Genomic DNA, 23,614 nt, shown 5'->3' on the forward strand with positions numbered 1-23,614 from the left:
TATGACTTGTGTACACTGTGGGGGGCAGAGAGGATTGGGGAAGGGGTTATTAAGAGTCCCAGGGACTTAGTAAAATTATACTGGGAGTTGAAGTTGAAAGACTTTTTAGACAAAATGAAGAGAAGGTTATCTTTAAGCAGTGCCATATGGGAATTAATAGACCCCCACTGAAAACAGTCACGTTTGAAACAACTGCTGTAACCAATCACGTTTCATCTTTATCTTATGTATTTAAAGGAGTGCAGCAGATTGATTACGCCCTGGTTCGATACTTCAGGGCACAGAACACAGGCTTGCGTTTTGGCACATTGCAGCATTGAAATAGTAGTAATTGAGAAACTCATTAAATTAATTACTGCCAGGGGCAAACCCATGATATGTGGAACAGTATATAGTTAAGTTATACTGGGACTCACTAAAAGTTTAGCGCTAAGTTGAGTGCACAATTAAAACTAGGAGAACCATTTTGTGGGGAAAAAAACTTTTCTGCAGATCAAAACAAAATCTAGTGAGTAATTACACTGCTCATGATTTCCCTTTCTGTCTTGAGTTCAGTTATTACTCTGGTTGGAACAATAGTTTAAACAACCAAACAAAGATGGTAAAATCCTATTGGGATCTGGCATTTCAAAATCGCCATAATTATAGAGTGATGTTGAATATGATTCATTTATTTATTTATTTGGCTCACTTGCTTGCTTGCCTGCCGCACATTTATTAAAGACATGACACATTTTTAAGGCAGTTATGAGAGTCTGAAATCTGGATTGAATCTGGATTCAATCAGTGCAGCCACTCTGTGAGTTGTCATACTGGAATGGAGTCAGTGGTTCAGTCCACAATAAAGGAAACATTCTGGGCATCTCTTTTAATTATTGTTATTGTTATTATTATTATTTGAACATAGTTTGTTGACAGAATTAGCAGGAATCTTAGTCTAAATAACAGGAAAATCCAATACACATATTTGTTATTTGTAATTGGTACTACGTCCATACCGTTGTAATTCATGTAGGGGAGGGGGTCAAACAATGATGTCGTAGTTCTATTGTGACCTCACCGTCTCATTCCAGAACTGCGGCTACGGAACCAAAGACGAAGACTATGACTGCGTGCCATGCCCGGCAGGGAAGTTCTCCAAGGGGAAGTATGAGATTTGCCGGCGACACAAGGACTGTGACTCCCTGTACCGTGCCACCGTGCTGACACCAGGGACGCCGGAGAGTGACGCAGAGTGTGGTCCCTGCCTTCCAGGGTAGGCAAGGCCTCTGATGCCAAAAAATACCTATGTAATGAAGTATATATATACAGCTCCTCCTCCATACCCAGTAATACCTATGCAATAACACTCTGTTACGGTTTATTGAGAATCCCCTCAATAGCCCAATAATGACGGTGTAAGAAAGCATGTTCACACCCCCACCCTTTTTATGTAGTACTAATGACAGATGGAATGGTCTAAGTCAGGAAAAGAACATTTGCCACATTATGTAGGCTGTTGCGTTTCAGGATATGTTTGCTCACTGTGACATACTTTAGTCAGACTTATGCAGCTTACCGAGTCTCCGCTAACTCAGTTTATCTCCCTAACCACTGCGCCGCACTTCCACCACAGCGCATTCATATGACACCTTCACAAAGCCGTACAGAAACACAGTAAGGCGCGAGGTTTTAGGCAGAGCCGCACTGAGGTGGAGCACGCCGCACAAGCCCCACCCATAATTACACTGAGCCAGCAGCGCTCAATCCACCCAAACCCTGTCATTCACAAGTAAGGCACTAGGATTTACATTCATTCTCTCACTTAACGAGCAGGACTCCCTGTCTGTCACTAAATAAGACACTGCCACTGCTTTCAGTGGGCCACATATGCCTTGAATCGCAAACATGAAAAAGGCCAAGTAAGCATATGAGTATAACCATGTTTATTCTGACTGGCTGTAGGCAGGGAACACGGACATATTACACTCCCATTCATCGCACTTAGGTGAGTCCCCTGGCTCAGCATTTTGATGGATTCTAGACTCACTAATCAGGAGCAGATAATCACCATGGCTGGGTGGGTAGATAAGTAGAGAAAAACCTCCTAATGCTTCACAAGAACCCAAATAAAGCATGCTATGGGATAACAGCTGGGTGTGAAGGCAAGAATATTGTGAACAGAGAAGAGAGGAGGCAGTGTGATAGAGTAATAAAAGGGAAAAAAGCAATAAGAGTGACGGAGAGTGATAAAGGGAAAGTGAGAAAAGAGACACATTGATAAAAGAGAGACATGGAGGGATACAGGGAAAAGAGGAATATTGATGAAAGAGACTGATAGAGTGGTAAAGCAGAGCATGATCATGAATGGAGCAGGATATGGCCCCATGGCATTGATTGACGACCACACCGTCAGAACCTCCCTAAACCCTCCCCCACCCCTCATGAACCCTTGGGCCCCACCAGCGGAACCACAAACCTGCCCACAAGCGGTCACGGTACCGTCTCAGATTACACATCCCCGCCTTTCCAAAGAGGGACATGGAAACAATAGCGGACATAAGTCATTGCAGGTGTGACTAGTGACTCTGCCTCCAGAGACAGCGGGGTACAGGAGTCTTTGTGTTTTGGCCAACCACAGAGCAGGACCTCCTGCTAATTCAGCTCAGCTGTAAATATACAAACCATTCAAAAGCCTGTTATCGCATCTCTGCTGTACTGCCAGTGCTTCAGCGTGAATTCATTGATCATTTTAGGGCCTGGGTTTTCAACAGGGGTCTGTGGACCTGTGGGTACTTGAAGGTACTGTAGGGGGTCCCTGGTAAGCTGACACGTGCACAGATAGATTCTCCACCCCAATCCTCCCACAGTCCATGATCTGAACCCACCAAACTTTTTTAATGATGAGGGTCCCCCTGGATGCCTTTGAACTGGGGAGGAGGCCCTCGAACCAGAAAAGGCTGAAAATCCCTGAATTAAGGGTTTGCAGCAGGGGTCCCCAGTTCAGGCACTGCAGAAGACAGGGACTAAATCAAACCGTGAGCATCTACAGCCAGCCTCATACCACAAGGACTCCTTCTGGAGCTGATACTTCATGGTGGAAGAAGAGGACAGAATGATTCTTTGGCTCTGTGTCTCTGCACTCTGAAGAGAGGATGGTTCTGAAATGTTTTGGGGAAAACTACGGGATATGGTTTAACTCTGGATCGCAAGGAGTTTCAATCATCACTTTTTTCTGTTATTGGGCCAATTTCACATGGAGTGTCTACTTTCTACACATCCTTCATTCTGAAAGTTGCCTTTGCTGAAAACAACACTAATCAGTTGATTAAGGAAACTTTCAACAATCCAATGGCTCCGTTACACTGATATATATCTGCAGCTGTCTCTGCTGTACATTCTCTGGGAAGAGGTTTGTTTTTTTTCTAGAACAATTTGGAACAAAGAGACAAAATTTAAAGTAACTGTACTCTGGCCTTCAACTGAGGCATTCAGAGTTACTTTTTTTCTTTAAATTCAATAAATTATAGAAATTCAAGAAGAGAAGTTATGGACAAACCACACAGCACTTGCAAAATGACTTGCTCATAAATTAATTTAGCAAACTTAAGGCCAAAGTACTCACGTACAAGGGACTGAATTTAGGCTGAATCTGCTCCCATAATTATCCCCCCCCCACATTTATCAGGGAAAATCTAGTCTTCTCATGCTCAATATGGATACCTACAAAAATATATTGCAATAACTGGGAACCAATTGGTTAATGAAAGTTGATTATTCTTGGTTTCTTTCCTAGGTTGGTTTCAAAATATTTATTTGAATTCAATATGACAAACATTAGGAGTTTCTTACAAAAATATACAGTACATGCATATGCATGTGTCGATTATGTAATATGTTTATCTCTGCAAATTCTCCCCATTCCAGAGTGTAGTGTTTAAATTCAATCTTTCTTAACTTTTTTGTAAAGACTATATTTGCAGGTCAACTTTGCACAAAAAGAACAGAAAAGAGGAGAAAGCAGCCAAGACCTGCCCTGTCGTACAGAGAGAGTGGGGGCTCTCAGGGGCATGGTCTACCGGGAGTAGCTCTGTCATTTTAGCATGCACCTCTGGCCTGTCGTATATACTTGTGGTTTTGGCACAAGCTGTCCCAACTCCTGCCCCCCCTCCCCTCAACACACATAATCCCACCTTGATTGCAGTGTTCAGGGGCAGGGAGCAGGTATATTACTTGAGGAAAGGACATGACTCTGTGGGGGACACGCTCTAACATATCTAGAACTGGTACTGCGCAAAGCTCTAGCTCTGCTGAAGAACACACAACTGCAGGTTACCTTCTCCTTTCAAGTTAAGCAACACCTCCACACTTAAAGCATTTAGACATGAAAGGCCAGTGTTTTAGCTTCTTAAAGGGGGATTTCAAAACACTGGAGAGACTGTCTGCCCTGCTCAGGAGTTGCAACAACTACTCCCCAATCCACTGTTCCTCATGATACTCCTTAGACCAATGGGAGAGCTGTGCTTGAACCAGAGCCTCCTCCCAAATCTCAGCACCAAGGGTGTAGAAACACTCTCCTCGACTGCTCCTCCAATCACAGTTTAAGAACATCAGTACCCTCCCCAACCCCCCCTCCACTCTCTAGCTGCTGCTGTGCTGTGGATCTCAGAGGCTTGGCGTCTGCCATGAAGACAACTGCCTGTTTCATGTAATCAGTCCCATCTTTATGGTACCTCAGGAAGAGGAGTTCTGGAAGCCAAAGGAAGCTTTACCAGGCCATGCATCACACTTCTTTGGAAAACGAACACGTTCCTGGTGCATGATTAATTTCCTGAGTTTCAGGGCTATGCCTGCAAGGCATAAACAAAAAAGAAAAAAAAAGATTTTTTTTCTTCTTCCATCCACCATATCAGGGCTGGAGGCTGTGAACCCTCAGCCACAGTTCAGTTCGTTCTGAGGTAAAATAAATAAACATTTTTATTCACGCTTCTCAATTCTGTAAGAGTTTCCATCGTTGTGTGGGAGGTTTGGAGTGGAAAAGGTGGTTTGCATTGGGCTAATTAAGTCGAAGCCATCAGAACAGCAAACGGGCACATAAAAGGATCGGGGCTGCAGTCGTGGGTTTGGCGTTTGTCACCATATAAATCTGGACCCTGAAATCTGCACCTGTGGTTTTATGAGGTCCCCAGAAACAGCAGAAAAAACACTCTTGCACTATTATCACTTTAGGAGGCTTATCGTTGCTTTTCCCAGACCGACAGTACTGCTGAGCAGTAAAAAATAACCATGAAATCTAGAACAATAGGGGGCTGTTAATATCTCTGTTTTGAGTCACTGCTTTTTTTTTTGTATGATCCAGAGTTTCCTGTTTGAGCGACAGGGGGCTTGACCCTCAGCCTTGGCCATGTGCTGATGCATAGCAGCTCCTGCTCCTGGAGAAATTTAATAATTCCAAACTCCACCTCAACACATCAAAGAGAGCTTTGCTGACACCAGTCAGAAATGCTCATCTATCTCAAAATAGCAGAAACCTCTTTTGAATTTTGAGTGCGAGTTTGTACATGTGTGCTCATGTGTGCATGCCCTGCCCCTCAGGGTATATAAATTCACTCCAGTGCTCTTGTGTTTCCCCATGCAGATACTACATCCTGGAGAACCGGCCACAGAACATCTACGGGATGGTGTGTCACTCCTGCCAGAATGCTCCCAGGAACACCAAAGAGTGTAAGAGCTCCACATTCTACAGTACATCTGCATGCCAGCCTTGCTTCAAATAGCATAAACTCTGTAGAATGTCTGCCTGTCAGGCATGCTGCATTTAGGGGGACGGTGTCTGGACCAATATTTCCCAATTCTGCGGGAACCAGAATCAAACCAGAACCGTTCTTCTCAAGTCCTCAACAGAAACCAGTCAATAGGAAGAAGAAGGAACAAATCCTTAATGATGCAAAAATAGTGGTTGATCAATAAAACCAGATAGGCCTCTGGAACCAATCATGTGGGTATTAGAAGACTCTTCGGCTGCAGCATGGCATGGCAGGTTGTCTGTAACACGGCTGCACATGCTTAGGGCCGCAGGCCTGGGGAGCAAGCTGCCCTTTCTCTGTGACATGGAACCGAGGCCTGTCATTCAGCAGCCCCCAGGGCCAGGGGGCTAAGGGTACACAAACACACCCGTCGCTTTTTAAATCCTCACAACTATGGAAATTATTCAAGGTGTGAAAGGCTGAGTCAAAAAGAGATAATTTGCCGAGACAAATTCTGCCTGTGGAGACAACTGCTTGGGTGGGCAATAGCCACAGGTGACTGTGCAGTGACAGAGTCTCGGTTTGGTTTTCAAAAGTGAAAATGAAAACAGGAAAAAAAAAAAAAAAAAAAAAAACTGTGTCAGTAACCTGTGGCTATTTTGCCCACCCGAGTGATTCCCTTGACGGGGGTAGAATGGCTTGCATGCCTGTTAAGCACATCCCACTATTCTACAGTCTGACATCGACAGCAATCAGAGGTCAATGGGCTCATCAGGAACGGGTGAACTAGGTTTGCTCTTCCAAAATGTTAATTTAAATCTTTTGAATAATATACAGGGGAAAAACATTTTAAAATAAATTATTTTTGGAATTAATATTTGTTGATATCTTCCAATCAGAAGACTATTTTAACTTCAATGTCTGTAAAAAAGGACAACAACTATATCACCAGAAAAAGTGGATAACGAAAATCGAATTATTTCTGATGCTGTATAGCCAGATTACCATTATTAATTCTAGAATGATTTTGCCCCAGTGCCATAATTGTGCATAATCAAAACACTTATTCAGCATTATTTGGTTCATATCACACAATTCCCACTGGTGCCATTACTCAGAGAACATTAGATTAACAATAATTATGTGAGAAGGAACAGTCTGATGCAATAAACCCATAATGTTTAATTTAATTATTCAAGGTTTCCATTTTTCTAGCAGAGGACTGTGATTAAACTTGGAGTGAACAGAAAGCATTTAGGGGGCAAAAAATATTTCTGAAGACTGATCTTTTGAGCAGTGACAGTCACATGTCTCTTCCATGCAAAATTCTCCACCCTGTATTGTAGCTATGGATTTACACATTTAACAAATTTTACACATTTAGCTGTGAGTGCGTGTGTGTTGGGGGGGGGCGGGTGGGTGGTTCTTAATGATCCAAAGGCTCAGATTTATGCCAGCACCACCATCTCGTACCTACTCAATGTGGGGGAGCGGGAGGTCATTTGGGGGACTGCGGTATTGCCAAGTCCTTTCTGGATGCTGTCTCAGAGACAGCTGTTTTGGATGGGCTGGAAGTGTAAAAGATATCAGATGGACTAAACAACCAGCAGATCATTTGTGAGCTGTTTGTGAATATTATAAAGCTTAGCAGCTTTGTGTGGGTGATGCAACAATTATATTTCTAACACCTAATAATCAATAGGCAATGCCTGTACATGTTTCTGCATATGCACGCATGTAATCACTTAAAATTGGAACGACCCTGAAGACTAAGAAATTTAAATGCATCCCACCCGGCACTGAATTGTGTCTTAAGAAACATTATAATAACCAGCTATTGAAAGAGGGTATATTCCTGTACATACATGCCCAGCATATTAAATTGTTTTCTATGAAAGTCTGAAGAAATCCCAACAGCCAAAGTTGCATGACTTCAATTAAACGCTAATTAGCCAGCACATTTGAAAATATCAAACACAAAATGCGAAACTTGAAAGTCCTTGTTTCACCTATAGGCGAGACAGTGCTTGCTGAGCCGTTTGCAAAATTGCACAAGCTCATAATCTTGTATCAAATAATTATAAGCATAGTGGCAGAAACGGGGAGGGTTATTGCCAGAAATCATTTTGAAAAAAGCAGTAACTATATTCCACCCTCCATAATTTTCTCTAAATATAACCAATTCCACAAGGCACATGATTCCAATATATTGTGCTGTAATGGTACTGTATATACACTGTAGATCTTTCACTGCTCTTTCTCTTAGCACTCAAAGGATCTTATTATAACTGCGTAAAGTCATACCAGTCATTTTCATTTTAAAACCCTGATTTTTGTGTGTGTGTGTGTGTGTGATTTCAAGTTCAATCAGAAGTAGAAATAATATCCAACTTTATGTACCTGCCACACATAAATCAGTGCCACAGCATAACTGCAACATTATACTAAACATTTCATACAGTGGAGGCAGAGACCTATGGGGGTTACGCTCAGTAACACGACACGGTAACATGCAAGGTGAAAGGAATACAACAATTCCCCTCCACTAAACCATAACAAGGCCCCCTATCACTAAAACAACAACTATACAAACAAAACAGCAGGCTGTTGCAATGGGAGAATGAATCATCATGACACAAAAATGGGTGGAGCTATAATATGTATTCAGTGACTCACTGATTTTAACCAACAATAGCTTTTTCAATGGAGTACAAATCCTTGTAATTGGTATAAACAAGTACATTGCTGACAGCTTGCTGTAGCTACTCATGATAACAATAATTTTTATTTATATAGCACTCTTGCTAAAACAAAGTTTACAAGTGCCACAAATAGTAGCTTAAAAGAAGAAATTTAAAAACACAGAAACAAAAACCAATAGTATATACAATGTACATGATATGCATATAGAAGCATTTAAAAAAGAACAATCAATAAACAGTCCTTCTAAAAATGTGTTTAAAGGGATTTATTATAATTAAGAAGTTATTGCAGCTAGCCTGACCTCCTCAGGCAAGTTGTTCCACAGTTGAGGGGCCCTAATTGAGCAGGCCAGGTCACCTTTCGTCTTGAGTCTGAATTTTGGAAGGGCAGGAAGGTTCTTACCTGAGGATCTCAGACTATGTATTGGCTCATAGGGGAGTAAATCCCATCACTACTGCAAAGGCTCACTGGAGCCTACAGACAGACCAAAGCTGAGGTAAGCAGGTGCAGAATCTCCAAGTGTTTGGTGAACTGCTTTAAGAAAACCAGTATCAACCCAGGTATCGCACATACAAACATTTAGGGAACTGCTGTATATATGCGACCTTCTAATAAATGGTCGCTACGCCTACCTTAATGCTTTGCCCGAGTTTCATGCTTTCCCTTTTACAGTTCCACCTTTGGTGTCTTCTCCGTAACGTTACATGCTGACGTTACTGTATAAAACTCATTAATGAAAGACAAGTCTGTCTGTTATTTTCACAGAACTAATGACTTAACTGGCACTTTTAAGTATGGAGCAAGTGACTGGCTGATTTCTACTTATTAGTATGAGAGCGCAAGCCATCCATCAAGCTGTACAGTTTTTCATGGCTTGAGTTAGTCTGACTGACAGCCAAAGGGAATTTCACAAGGCGTTTTAATGCTTGGTGCCATTAATAATTGGTTTGTGGCAGCGGGGGTTGCCAGAACAGAACCCATAATCAGTAACAAGGGCTTAAGGCCGCTTGTTTAGCCTCACAGCTGTGCTAAATGAGCAACAGAGCGGTAGGCTAACATCACGGACCATGGTCTGGTTGTGAAAGTATAGATTCTGAATTGCCTGGCTAATAGCCTGGACGCAGAGAAAAGAGTAGGACCACTGCAGAGTCAGCTCAAAGGTGAGCTTGAAGGAAAATGTAACCGTGTGGGCACTGTATGTCTGAGATAGCTGACAAAGCTGAGGTTTTGAAGATGCGTTTTTTTACATGGTTGCAAAGTTAAACTATGAAAAAAGACTAAACTGCTGAAAAGTCTCCTTCAAAGGACACGTCTGGACAGGCCATTACTCATCGGATTGTTGAACTCATTCATCTTGCTTTTGCCAGCATGTGAGTCTGTCTGTTGAGGAACAGAACTCGAATTTAACACTGTACAAAGAACAAACATCATTGCGCAAATACCCATTTGTCTTCTCTGCTTCGGGAAGGCACAGAAACTAGACGTTTGAGATTACAACACAGCCCTGATTTTTGAGCAGCAACTCCTGAACACATCAAACAAAATACTGAAGCTATAATTATATATATTTAATCTAAACCAACATAAAGCAATAAGACAACTGCTTAAGTCTCTAATGCTGTTGAACCTGATTAATGTTGTGACCCACACAGTTACTTTGTTGCAGTTTGCATTTGGAGCATGAGACCCCCATGCAAACCCTGTGACTGTCACTTAATAAAAAACATATCATTATTGGGTCCAGAATCTCTAGTACCAAAATTATTAGATTATGTCTGACTGAATAAATCAAGCTTTCAATGTGTTTCATGGCTGTGTTTATTAGCTCACTAATAAAAGTGGCCAAAAAAATCCTCTATTGCTGGCTTCAGATATCATCAACCAAAAGGAAAAAAGTAATATTCCTTCATGTTCATTTCTATATTTTGGCATATATATTTCAGCCTGCTGTCTGTAGTTTGAAGTTGTTTTCCAGTTAATTTTTTAGACTGCATCTGTTGTTCATAATAACATGATTGAATGTGGTAGATGACAGAAATTCTTGTTTTGGTAAATGACTGCAGAACGCTTGTTTTGGTACATGACTGCAGAATACTTGTTTTGGTACATGACTGCAGGATGCTTGTTTTGGTACATGACTGCAGAACGCTTGTTTTGGTACATGACTGCAGGATTCTTGTTTTGGTACATGACTACAGAACGCTTGTTTTGGTACATGACTGCAGAACGCTTGTTTTGGTACATGACTGCAGAATGCTTGTTTTGGTACATGACTGCAGAACGCTTGTTTTGGTAGACGGTGTGAGAATGTAACGGCAGGTGTTGTCTGTTACAGGCATGCGCACTACAGCTGTGTCATCAGGACGTGTCACCAGTGTCTCTTCCACAACCACCACTATCTTCCCACAGCCACACAAAGGTGAGGTCAGCCAGCAGGACACACAACTCCTGAAATCACTTATCATTTCTAAGTCATGTCATAACTGAATTCACTATAACCTCTCTTAAGCATCCTTAGCAGCAGGACCAGGCTGAAAAGTGTAATCAGATTCACAGATTTCATCCACAGAATGTCCATTCTGACTCTCATTCACACATGACCCACAAGTTGCAAACTTCTGTATTATTTTGGAGTAAGGCTGCATGTGTTATAGATGGCCACTGCTAGCTTGTGGATGTCAGGTTTGTCATTGGAGGGAGCTAGGGGCGCAATAATCTGAGGGCACACTTAAATCCACCCTACGCAGGCGAGATCAGGTAGTGTCATCCTTCCTCTGCAGGTCATATTCAGCTTATGACAATTCAAACCTGTGACATCTGCTGTAACTGGCTGAGCCACTCAGAATCCCTGCGTGTTGCTCATTAACAGATCTCAGTTCCAGTAGGTTGTAGTGACGGTGTGCTTTCTCCTGTCTAAGATCCATCTGGACAGGGCCACTTGGCAACAGCACTCATCATCGCCATGTCAACCATCTTCATCATGTCAATCGCCATAGTGCTCATCATCATGTTCTACATTCTAAAAGCTAAGCCAAATGGTCAAGGTGAGTTTCTCCACAAAAACACGTGCATGCACACATGCACACTTGCCTGGCACTAAGCATGCATGCACACATACTTCAACACAATCAAGCACACTACAGCCAGGTACTTTCAGAGCATTTGAAAAACAACCCTCAATAAAAGCATTTGCACACATTTTTCCCCATCTATTAGCACATTTTGGTATTCATCCTGAAGTGTGTTGGGACTGCAGGGCTGATGGTGTTTCTGTTGTATCAACAGCCTGCTGCTCTGGCCAGGTGGTGAAGGCAGTGGAAGCACAGACTAACAAGCAGGAGGACAAGAAAGATGTTCAGGGTAAGACACACACACACGCTCTCCCAGAAACACAGTCACACATATACACACAAACATACACACAGACAGGCAGTCAGACACACACACACTCACACATATGCAACACAAACATACACACAGACAGGCAGGCAGGCAGACACACACACACGTCCCTTCAGCAGTGAAAGGGAATGAAGATGAAAAGAAAAGGCTAGAATCATGCTGTGATTCCCACTTTTCATGCTCAGCTGACCTCTGTCAGTGAGAGAGATGAAGCGTGTGCATGTTGTGGGCCAAATCAGTGCAGGTCAGGGTTTAGGGAGACTCGGGGGTGCATGTGGCACCAATCAGATCTGGGGCAGCAATGAGCTAATGACTGGTGAGGTTAGCAGTACAGAGCCCAGTGTCAGTGTGGCCCTCCATTTTCCTCTGCATCTGAAGCTGGGTTCTGTTGTGTTTCTAACCGCACTGCAGTCTGAATAGCCCAGGCGCAGTGAGCCAGGACCACTCCCGTGATTAGCTCAGGCTGTGGAGATTGCCGCTGGCTAAAACTACCGAGCAGTGGTCTCCTTGGAGGATAGTTTTAAATTAAGCTTTTTATGTCGACAAAAGAGGGCCGATAACTTTCAACTGCTTCAGTTACTGTCAGAGTCAAATAAAAAAGGTCAGAAGTTGAAAGATAACACCTTTTGATACTATTCTTCGCTTGAAGGCACTCAGAAACAATAAACCGGGTAACAGAGTACTGTAAATGCTCACTGAAAATATACATTTAACCTTATTTGCCTGATACAGAGGCGAGAAGACATTCATGCTAAAGAAAGTAATTAAACCATCCATATCAAAAAGAGTAAATGAATGTCTCTGAAGCTAAAAGTAAATGCTGTCCTTTAAAATAGTCAATTTATTTATAAATCTATCTATCTATCTAGGTTACCTGCCACTCAAAAAAAGTGAAAAGTAAATTGGGTAAGAACTGAATTAAACTGGGTTTAAAAAAATGTAGACATAAAAACTCCTGGTAACAAATCAAGACTGTACCAATGCTGACAATTAACAATAGATAATTGTTTAGCATTGCCCAGGGATGGGAGGGGGCGACTGGGATGGTGTCACTGTGCAAGAACCAAGAACCCCCCAAAAAGAAAGAGAAAATTCAAAAATAGAGCTGTGTTCTATAAAGTGCCAGTCAGAACCCAAAAGGTAACCCACACGCTAAAGCTAAACCTCAGAACCCAAAAGGTAACCCACACGCTAAAGGTAAACCTCAGAACCCAAAAGGTAACCCACACACTAAAGCTAAACCTCAGAACCCAAAAGGTAACCCACACACTAAAGCTAAACCTCGGAACCCAAAAGGTAACCCACACGCTAAAGCTAAACCTCGGAACCCAAAAGGTAACCCACACGCTAAAGCTAAACCTCAGAACCCAAAAGGTAACCCACACGCTAAAGCTAAACCTCGGAACCCAAAAGGTAACCCACACGCTAAAGCTAAACCTCGGAACCCAAAAGGTAACCCACACACTAAAGGTAAACCTCAGAACCCAAAAGGTAACCCACACACTAAAGGTAAACCTCAGAACCCAAAAGGTAACCCACACACTAAAGGTAAACCTCAGAACCCAAAAGGTAACCCACACACTAAAGGTAAACCTCAGAACCCAAAAGGTAACCCACACACTAAAGGTAAACCTCAGAACCCAAAAGGTAACCCACACACTAAAGGTAAACCTCAGAACCCAAAAGGTAACCCACACACTAAAGGTAAACCTCAGAACCCAAAAGGTAACCCACACACTAAAGGTAAACCTCAGAACCCAAAAGGTAACCCACACACTAAAGGTAAACCTCAGAACCCAAAAGGTAACCCACACACTAAAGCTAAACCTCAGAACCCAAAAGGTAACCCACACACTAAAGGTAAACCTCTCCCATGGGGTTTACTGCTAATTCGCAAAGGTTTTACTGGGGAAGGAAGCTGCGTAGTGTGCTCTGTTTTTTGGGTGGCTTGTCTAAAGACCAAAGTGCTGTTGTGGTTTCAAATCAAAGAACAATTTTGTTGTGCCGTTGCTCTCCCCAGGAAAAGGAGGATCCCAGATCAAATGTAAAAAAGCGGGGCTTTTTGTTTGTTTGTATTTTTGCCCTGAGTTACTGCTAAGTAGATTAAAGACGTAGAGAGATGAAAGACAGGCATATTTCCTCTGCCTGCCCCATCTCATCAGCACATTATGTAAATGCCCCCCGTCTGTCTGACAGACAGAGCCAAGACTGAGATTAACAGTGATCGACAGCCCCGGTATTGCTCTGAGCACATTCATCAGTAACTCCTCATTTCAGCAGTTATTGCCAGCTCAGGCTTCAGACAGACAGGTTGGAAGTGCACTCATTTCCAGCTTCTTAGTACTTGTTCCCTATCATGCTTTTTTAGAAAGATCACAGCCATGACATGCTGTCTGCACATTTTGGTCTCTGTTTTACAAAATGTACTGAAGCAAACTTCCAACTGCTTTTTTTTAGTCATGTGAGTAGAATTGTTTCTGTTAAACTGATCTCAATTGAGTACTTCCTGAACTTTGAGTAGCTGTTGACATTTTACTAGTTTTGAGGTTCTCGTTGAACGTGAACTGTGTCTCTTGGCTTAGAGTTCCCAAAAGAAAAATTCTAAACATTTTAAAGTGCTGGAACCGTTTTAACCTTTACAGAACATGTGGTCATCTTCACAGAAAAGGATGAATTCGACAAACTCAAGCCCCCTCCACCAAAGGCTGCGAAAAGGTAAGTCCACAGAACAGGACCGCCCTTGCTGGCAGAAAAGCCGTTCTGTCATCAAAATGACATGCATGCACCAAGAATAAACCTTCTTTAAACTATTAAGAATTCTAGCCAAAAGATATGAGTGACGTCCATCATTCAAACAGAGTTACTCTAGATTTGATATACTGGTTATGCACGTGTTAAGTGGGGCAGAACAGGTAACACCTTGTTGCAGCTTGAAACATAGCACCTCAAAGAGAAGATTTTTATCGGATTTTCTGCTTGGGATCAGCCGGTAATTAAGTCTCACCGCAGGACAAGTTCTAGCAGTTGATCTTCTAGCTGCTGGCCCCTATGGTGAGGCCAGGAGTTTTGGAGAGGGCTTTTTTTTTAGCACCCCTAACGGACGGGAGCACTGCGGAAAAAACAAGTTCACTCGAGGATTTTTTTTTCTTTACTGGAAACAGTATGTGGCTTCTGAAGGATGAGGTAGTGGCACACAAATGTGCCCCGAAGCCTGGGTTTCACAGGAGATGTTCATTTACACAAACACAATGGAGCGTGCGATAATTACACGCAGTCGCAGCCAAACCGCCAGGTGAAAACAGTACTGTTCTGAAGGATGACAGCTTTTCGCCCTAAACCCTTTTTTCACGTCTGCGGAAAGTCATTGGCTCTGGCAGTTCCTCTGCCTGACCCAAGACACACAAAAAGGGGCTATTGTTCCTCTCTCTCTCTCTCTCTTTCTCTCTCTATCCCACACTCAAACACAAACGTACACCCTTTCAAAAACAGTTTAGGCACATAACGTTAGGTAGAGGAAGATACAAAGTCAGGCTTGCACAAAGACAGAAAACTGCAAGCACTTACATTCAGATATGTTCTCGCGTATGAATTGCACATTCAGGAGTGCACAACGCACATCCATGCATTGCGCAGCGCAGTGCGTAAGACAGTGGGCCAGTTCTGCCGTAAGAACAATCCCTTTCCTCAGCAGGAAGAGTAAACACACTCAGGGCCCTGCATGCCAGGTGATGTGCTAATTCATTGAGCTGCCTGCCAAACCACTGCAGGTATCAGGTGACCATGAAACAATGACATTCTGTGAGCGTTTTTGTGTCAACAAGACACCTCTGCTGGGAATCTCTGGAGAGGGCATACTCAGTGCATTCGCACTCACAAACCAATCACAGTCATCCTTTGTGCCGTCAATAACCAGCCAATCAAACCCTTCCTCGGTGTGATTTCATGCAGACCACTGCCTGAGTCACAAGCCAGTTCAGTCCACCCTCCTTATGTATTTTTTTCATGTTATTCAGACAGGGCGAAAGCAGAGAGGATCACAGATAGAGATGGGGTCACAGTATAGAAAGTGCTGTGGTGAAGAATCAAACCCCCAGCTGCACAGGGGTTTTGTATATGGGTTAAGATGGGGGAGAGAGAGAGAGCGAAAGAGAGAGAGAGAGAGAGAGCGAGAGCAAGAGAGAGAGTGTGAAAGTCTGACCCTGCGGTGCCCCCTCTGTGTGCAGTGAGAATGACGCTTCGTCGGAGAACGAGCAGCTACTGAGCCGCAGCATCGACAGTGACGAGGAGGCGGCCCTGGAGAAGCAGGGGGCCACAGACCTATGCCTGCTCTCTTTGGTCCACCTGACCAGGGACAAAACCTGCTCCTCCACCAATAACAACAACAGCAGCAAATGCAGTGTGGTGAGCCCACAATCCACACCTCTGTTCACCTCTGCATTACCACCTGCTGACTAGCACACATCCACTCACCTGCTAACTAGCACACATCCACTCACCTGCTAATTAGCACACATCCATTTACCTGCTAATTAGCAAACATTCACTCATCTGCTAATTAGCACAAATCCACTCACCTGCTAATTAACACACATCCACTCGCCACTCGCTTCCAGTAAAATAGCCCTGCTATATGGGTGCAAGTATTTATAATGTTAACTGAAAAAGAGATTATTTCAGAGCTCTTGAAAGTAAAAAGAAAAAGGTGACATATAGTTCATTAATGGCTGGTATTGACTGCAAATAGATAGCTATGCTGCTGTGTGCTGACATTTCCTCTGCTTCTTGACATTTCAGATTCAAAGTCGAAGGAAAAAGATCTTGGATCTGTACACAAGAGCCTGCAGTGTGGCAGAGGGTGAGTGGTGTTGAACGTCTCTCCCACACACAGACTCTCCAAATGAAACACACAAAACACACTGCTGTCGCTCTGGGACAGGGGAACACAGATGGGCAATGCTGTAAACATGGGCCTCATCCCAAACCCTCCACACGGCCGACCAAGAGCCCGTTCCGCATGCCGCGTCCCCGACATCACCACCAGGGCGGTCCAGTGGGCCTCAGCTCAAAGGAAAATGACACTTCAAGACATACATACTGGAACATCTCTGCTTGAGATGGAGAATAATAATTATACAGTAAATGAGGTTCAATTACAAACCAACCACCATGACCTATACATGGAACAAAAACTCCCCTGCCAGTGAGCCTTGGGCTGCGTGAATGTGCAGCCTGGGTGGGCAGAAGTGGGTCATCTGAGAAACAATGAAGTGTAGTTCCTACCGTCACTTTTGCCCCCTCCCCCCCCCCCCCCTTTTTAGATATTATGGTTTCTTCCTGTAGGACACCTTCTCAGTCCACCAAACACAGGACGATTCCAGCCTTACTTGTTGCTGTTGACCAAAAGGCTAAGGAGAAGTTAGTCAGTGAAGTAATCTGAGAAAGCCTAAGCAGAGGTAGAGTCAGTTAAATGCGCGTAGAGGAAAAAGGGCTCACGCGAACAAACTTGGAAGTAACTTTCATCGGGCAAATTGATGACCTCATTCCAGAACGCCTGGAAATGAGGGGTTCTGCTCTTTATAAAAGTATCTGTTCACATCTGTCGCATGTCACGTATCTCTCCCCAATGCGCTAACTCTGAACAAATGAGGCGAGCCGTTGGGATGAGGGACTTCTCCAGAGGAGCGCTAGAGTGCTTCCCGTGTGAGCCGCCTCCCGCTCCTTGTTATGGCAGAAAAATTAAAGCCATCTGCAGTGAGCGATTTTTCCATCTGCGATTAAAAAATTTGCGCTGACCTTATTAAAAATAAATGAAAAATCTCAAAATTTCCAGCAAAAATGTATTTATTTTCAAAAATGTCACGATTGTGTTTGTCCTTCTGAGGCATATTGGATATCACACTTCACGTGCAGCTGTTAACTCTTAACTCCAGTGGAATTATATGCACCAGTTATGAGAATGACACTTAGCCCTCAGTAGGCCAGGCTTGTCCTACAGCTGTGCCTGGACCCAATGAGGAGATAAAGACCAGACCAGACTTGGCCCTTTCCTCAGAACTGTGTCACGTTAGGCCACTAACTTTGATCATTCGGTCCAACTCATATTTTCTCAGCCATGCAACACATTGACTCGTCTTCATTTTAGTGTGGGAAGATGCAGAGTACAACAGGACGTAGCCTGTAAGTAACGCAGTGGTCCTAAACCCTTGTCCTGGAGAGCCAGATGGTCTGCTGGTTTTCGCTATTACTGAGCACTTTAATGATCAATTAAAGCAGTTGATTACACAGTTTACTTGCCCCAAGTGGTTTCTTGTGTCTTAACTGGGTCCTTCTTGGGTTACCAAGTTTGAGGTGAAAACAAAAACCAGCTGACCCTGGGGCCCTCCAGGACCACTGCAGTAAAACATTAAGCTGGGTGGCAGTTTGTCTGAAGTAAACAGTCATGTGGGACCCACCTGTGCCCTGTGACCCCCCAGGCCTGAGCCCCACGGAGCTGCCCTTCGACTGCCTGGAGAAGACCAGCCGCATGCTGAGCGCCACCTACAGCACGGACAAGGCGGTGGTGAAGACGTGGCGGCACCTGGCCGAGGGCTTCGGCCTGAAGCGGGACGAGATCGGCGGCATGACGGACGGCATGCAGCTGTTCGACCGCATCAGCACAGCTGGCTACAGCATCCCCGACCTGCTCACCAAGCTGGTGCAGATCGAGCGCCTGGACGCCGTCGAGTCGCTGTGCGCCGACATCCTGGGCGGGGCCGAAGGAGCCCCGCCCATCAGCCCCGCCCTCTCCTCTCGTTGTGCCAGCATATGAGCCCGGCCCCCATCCCCTAAAGCGCCCACACCGCTCCGTTCCACATGAAGAATTTGCTCTGTCGCCCCCTGGCTGTTGCGCTGGGATAAGCAGGGACAGCGCAGCACACAGAGCCCTGTCTTTTTCTCCTCCCATTTCTCTCTCCCTCCTGTCCTTCCTGTCTCTGTCTGCTCTTCTCCCCTCTGCTATGACACAGTCACGCCATTCTTCTGTCCTGCTGGGTGGAACCAGGCTTCCAGATGGACACCAGGCTTTTTCCCTTCAGTCTGGTTTTGGAAAAGAGGGTGGCAGAAAAATGAAGCGCTGGACGCTCCAAGAAAGACCTTTTCCCCTTTGACCCTTTTTTTGTTCTTTGCACTTTTCACAGCAAGTGCTCTTCAGGCACAGATTTTACAAATCAATACTATTAAGTGACTCAAGCAAGGACTAGCACACGTGGTTCTAATACAAGTGTGAGATAATCCCTGTTCTTCCTCTTGTCGTACCCTGAACCCAATTCCTGCCCAAATGACTACAAAAATCGAAAGCCATCTGTTGGCTGAAGAACGCGGAGTCTTGTGCAATTCCAGTGATCCACAACAGATCCTCTTGTCAGTCCAAAGACACTGCTAGGTCCTGCAAGCCTAACCTTGTGCTATTAAACCAGTGGACTACGCCATACACGGCAACCTCTTGTTTTGGAGTCATTAAAGCCATTTTCCGGGACTACGTAAGGCCATCGGTATTAAGCTTTCAAACTGACAGATTCAAATATGTCAAATGGAGTCTCCCCCCCTCCCCCCCCCCCCAACATAAAGTCAACGCTTGGACCCCCTGCAGTTTGTGGTTGCAGCCTGTTTTAATTGGCCGAAATGCGGCGGATTACAGTTGTGGTGGAAAATAACAATTAAGCCAATAAAGCCAAAATAGAGAAGCCATAAACATAGCCAATATAAACACACACGTGGCTGGCTGACTGCTTAACTGCAAGCTGAATGTCTAAAGAAAGCTAACTTGTTTTGACTGGGACAATCGCTGCCTCATCTATTAAATAAACGAGTCACCAAATGACACGCTCATTTTGTCTGCATTTCGCGGCCACTTGTGGATTATGTGACCGTAGACTTCACATGACAAGTACTTACTATACTCTTTGCTGGAAGTACTGTTCCATTACTAGCTATAGCTGTTCTGTGATTTTGTAGTGTTATCACCTTTAACTTTTTTCAAAGGCAATCCAGTTTTTGATCTTTTGTTAATGTTTTGCTTTTTTGAGAGATCCTCTACCATATATTACAATTCTTCAGTCACATTTTTGTGCTCTAGAAAATGTGAGGAAGTCTATAAGTTTAACATTTCAAGGGCATTGCCGTGGAAATGCATTTAGCATCAGTAAGTTTTAGCTTGAGCTTATTTAGACAGGAGCTTTAGTTTCTCTACAAGGCCAAAGACACCAGGATTACATTATAAACAGGAGCAGGACTCTGGCTGTGTAAATGAATTAATCTGCATGTGTTGTGTGTCTCATTGAATATCTATTCCTCAAATTTAAGTTCTTTGTGCTCGGACAAACAGGACTCAACTTCAACAGAAGTTTGCATTATTGTCTTATACATAATACTGAAGATCAAGTCTTTGGAGTGCAAATCATGTGTACAAAATGGCTGCATTTACCTCATCCTCATACCGTGTGATAGAATAGTGTTAAATAAAGACAGAAGCAAAATGCCAATGGAAAATGTAAGTGTATATATAACTTATTGCTGTACATACATACCAATAAAAATATTTCATTAAAAAAGGCGTGAACCCTGTGGTGATTTTATGAGCAGGACCCTATTGCCTGGCCTCCCTCTTCTACTCAATAAATTCACTTTCACATCATTTAAAGAGAGGACCAGAGACGGCTGCTTAATATATGGTCCCAGAGAATTACACGGTCTGCTGGTTCTGGTTATTGCTCAGCACTTGACTGATGAATTAAAGCAGTTGACCATGCAGTTAATTCACCTCACCTGGATTCTAATTAATCCTACTTTGCTTGCCAATATAAAATTAAAAACATTAACCAGCAGACTTAAGGGACGTCCAGGAACAGTATTTGGGACGCCTGCCCTGGGAGAATCTGGAGCTGCCTGAGCGTGCAGTACATGGAGAAGTAATCTGTGTGTAGACCTGCAAAAAGACCCTCAGACTCACAGTCCCACAGCCCTACAGTAACTCCTGCAAAGTTACACTAGGCCTGCCAGATCCACCACTATCAGACACTTGTGGCCCTGGGGAAGCCATCCTTTGATTATTGGTCTATATCAAGGTGTCAATGGAGGCCCATCCACACCTGATTGACAGTTGTACTACAACGGACCAATCACACCCGTGTGGCCCCCTAAGACTCACCAAACAACCACAATCTCTCGTTCCCACAAGGGGGTCCGTCAGGTCATAAATACAACCCTCTGTAAAACCTTCATACTTCACGTTGATTGGAATGACAGTCAAACCTTAACAGACAGACTTCAAAATCTTTGGCCTGCCACCCAAGAATTGGATGCGTGTTCCAAAAGAGTAATACAGCTGTAGTAGGAAAAAGGGACAATTGTACTCACTTTCCTGTCTCCCTTGTGGACTGGACCCAAGTGAGGATTTGCACGCATCCACCTCAACTGGCTGACAAAGCTTATATTGCTGCGATGCCATCTGCAGACCAGTTTGACCACAAGAATTAGGAGCCTACATATTTAAGAGACCGGAATTGTATTCGTTGACAAGCTACTTTTGTTTCATTCAGTGGACCGAGGAACTGGCCTTCTCGAACCCGTTAATATTTGAAATCGAGGAAATAAATGCATTTCACAAGTAGCTTCAAGAGACTTCACGTGCCATCGCATTAATGCACTAACAAAGTGTAGTTCTAGCTGTCTAGCCCGTTAGGCGAATTCGTAGGCGTTTGTTAACAGTAGATATATACAAGACTTTATCAGCCCATCACTGAATTACCATCTGATAGAATCAACAGTTCTTGCACTTTTCTTTATTTGCTATGAGTTAATCATTTTATTCATTTGTACCAGTATTTGTTCTGTATTCAGTAAATTATGTATCATCATAGCTATTCAATCCATGTTATTTCAGGAAGGTGGGCCGTACTGACTGCTGAAATTACATTTAGGTGAATCGATTTATTATGAAATGAATTTGACTAAAGTTAACTACGAAGCTCAGTCAGCCGTTCCCCCAGCGCCTCCTCCAGATGCACACAGCCTGCATCCTTCCTGCGGAGCCGTCTCCAGCGGGGGCCGACGCCCCTCCCTCCTCGGCTACAATCAGCCAGGTGACTGCGGCTGCAGCTGGGGGGGTGAGGGGGCGGGGGCATGGGCGGGCCTCCGCACAGGCGCCTGTTTGTTCAGACGAGTGCCCGCGCTGAGGTAACGCAGCCTGCCAGACTGCTGCAGGGAGAGGAACAGATCCGCGTCTGAGTCTGAGCGCACCATCGCGGCTGCCTCACTCAGCGCCGGGCTAATTACCCAGGGAGAGAGGGAATATGTGCAGCGCGAGCCGGAGGGAAGCGATTACATCAAACGCTTTACTCTGATCCATTGATCACACTCACGGTGGAGATGGGGGGGAATCACCTGAGGTAGCAAACAGCCAGATTAATAATAATAAAAACTGCCACGGTGCCAGGTTGGTGATTACTGCAAAGGTAGTGGGTCGAAATCTTAATTAAATCCAGCCTGGAGGGGGACTGTCTGCTGTGTGAAGACAGCAGGTTCAGTGAAGCCGGTGGGGGGTGGGCTGCGATGTGGGCTGGGGAGCAGTGTGGAGTTGAGTATGGTGTGGGTGTGGGATGGGGTACGGTGTAGCATAGAGGCAGACCTGGGTCAAATACGTATTTGTTTTGGACTCAAATACTTTTCTGTGCTCTATCGATCTTGTCTGGTGTAATTGAACCTGCCAATACGACCAGAAGGCGGGGTTTGCACTTTTTGAGAGTATTTCATTTGTTCCAATACACCAGACAAGATCAGTAAAGCCTAGAAAAGTATTTGAATATTTGAAAAGTATTTGATGGCAAACTAAGAAGGACAGAGAGGCAGTGGATTTAGGGGGGTCAGGGTCCCAGCAGCGTGTCACAGAGTGAGCTTCTAGAGGCACAAACCTCATGTACCCTCACTCTCAATTCAATTTCCCATCAAAAACAAACAAAAGAAAAAAAGAAAAAAGAAACGCAGCATCTCTGCCCTTGCCTGTGATCGGCGGTGAAAGGAGGAAGAAGAAGGTGAACTTTAACTCGGATACGGGTGGGGCTGACGGCCGCCGGAGGGCTCGTTAGGGAGAGCGGGGAAGCGTCCGCCCTCGGGCAGGGACTTCTGCTCGCTGTGTTCACCGCGCCCGCCTCCTTACACCGCTCCTCACCCCGCAGCCCCTGCCTGCACCGCGGCAACCAGCCGATTCCATGCTCAGCAGCCCTGCTGTGTGCATTAATGAGCTCTCTGAACGCTCACATACATGCTACAACATGGACTGAAAGACTATCGCACAGTTACAAATAGCTGAGGTACTCTTAATGGAATTCTAATTAAGTACATTTTAGCTGAATTAGAGCGGTTTCATTCATGTACTCCAATACTTCATATAGTTGTAATGCGATAGCAACTGAACTGAAAATTATGAAATTCCACATGTATGAGTGACAACCCCATATGTACGGAACAAGAATATATATAAAAAAAGATATAAAAACCATCGCTGACAACACTTTCCAGACTAGACTGCCACCTCTTTCAACATAACATCATGGTTCGTACAGAAAATAAAACATATTATAAATCACAGGAGTGCGACTTTTATCAGCTGTCTGTCAGTCTGACAGAAACATGTTTTTTTGGTCTGTAAGATTAAATACGTCTGCCTAAATCAAAATTCCATTTTTAATTGTCAAGTTTTCAATTGCATAATAAACTGCATTAATTACCGTCGTTAGTCAAAAAACTGC

At 44.1% G+C, this 23,614-nt stretch overlaps 1 protein-coding gene across 2 annotated transcripts in view; it reads left to right on the forward strand.

Moving 5' to 3' along the window:
- LOC118213756 (tumor necrosis factor receptor superfamily member EDAR-like) overlaps nucleotides 1-20,409 on the forward strand; it is a 37,802-nt gene extending 17,393 nt beyond the window's left edge. The window contains exons 4-12 of one of the 2 annotated variants that reach the window (XM_035392873.1): nucleotides 1,074-1,255; nucleotides 5,618-5,703; nucleotides 10,765-10,848; nucleotides 11,348-11,473; nucleotides 11,715-11,789; nucleotides 14,474-14,546; nucleotides 16,055-16,232; nucleotides 16,626-16,686; nucleotides 18,305-20,409. In XM_035392873.1, coding sequence (XP_035248764.1) covers nucleotides 1,074-1,255; nucleotides 5,618-5,703; nucleotides 10,765-10,848; nucleotides 11,348-11,473; nucleotides 11,715-11,789; nucleotides 14,474-14,546; nucleotides 16,055-16,232; nucleotides 16,626-16,686; nucleotides 18,305-18,639 — 1,200 coding nt within the window. In that variant the 3' untranslated portion in view covers nucleotides 18,640-20,409. The remainder of the gene's footprint in view (nucleotides 1-1,073; nucleotides 1,256-5,617; nucleotides 5,704-10,764; nucleotides 10,849-11,347; nucleotides 11,474-11,714; nucleotides 11,790-14,473; nucleotides 14,547-16,054; nucleotides 16,233-16,625; nucleotides 16,687-18,304) is intronic. The other variant, XM_035392874.1, reaches the window with a different exon arrangement.
- Nucleotides 20,410-23,614: the final 3,205 nt, after the last annotated feature.

The sequence above is a fragment of the Anguilla anguilla genome, chromosome 15, assembly GCF_013347855.1.
Source record: "Anguilla anguilla isolate fAngAng1 chromosome 15, fAngAng1.pri, whole genome shotgun sequence".
NCBI classification, from domain to species: Eukaryota; Metazoa; Chordata; class Actinopteri; order Anguilliformes; family Anguillidae; genus Anguilla; species Anguilla anguilla.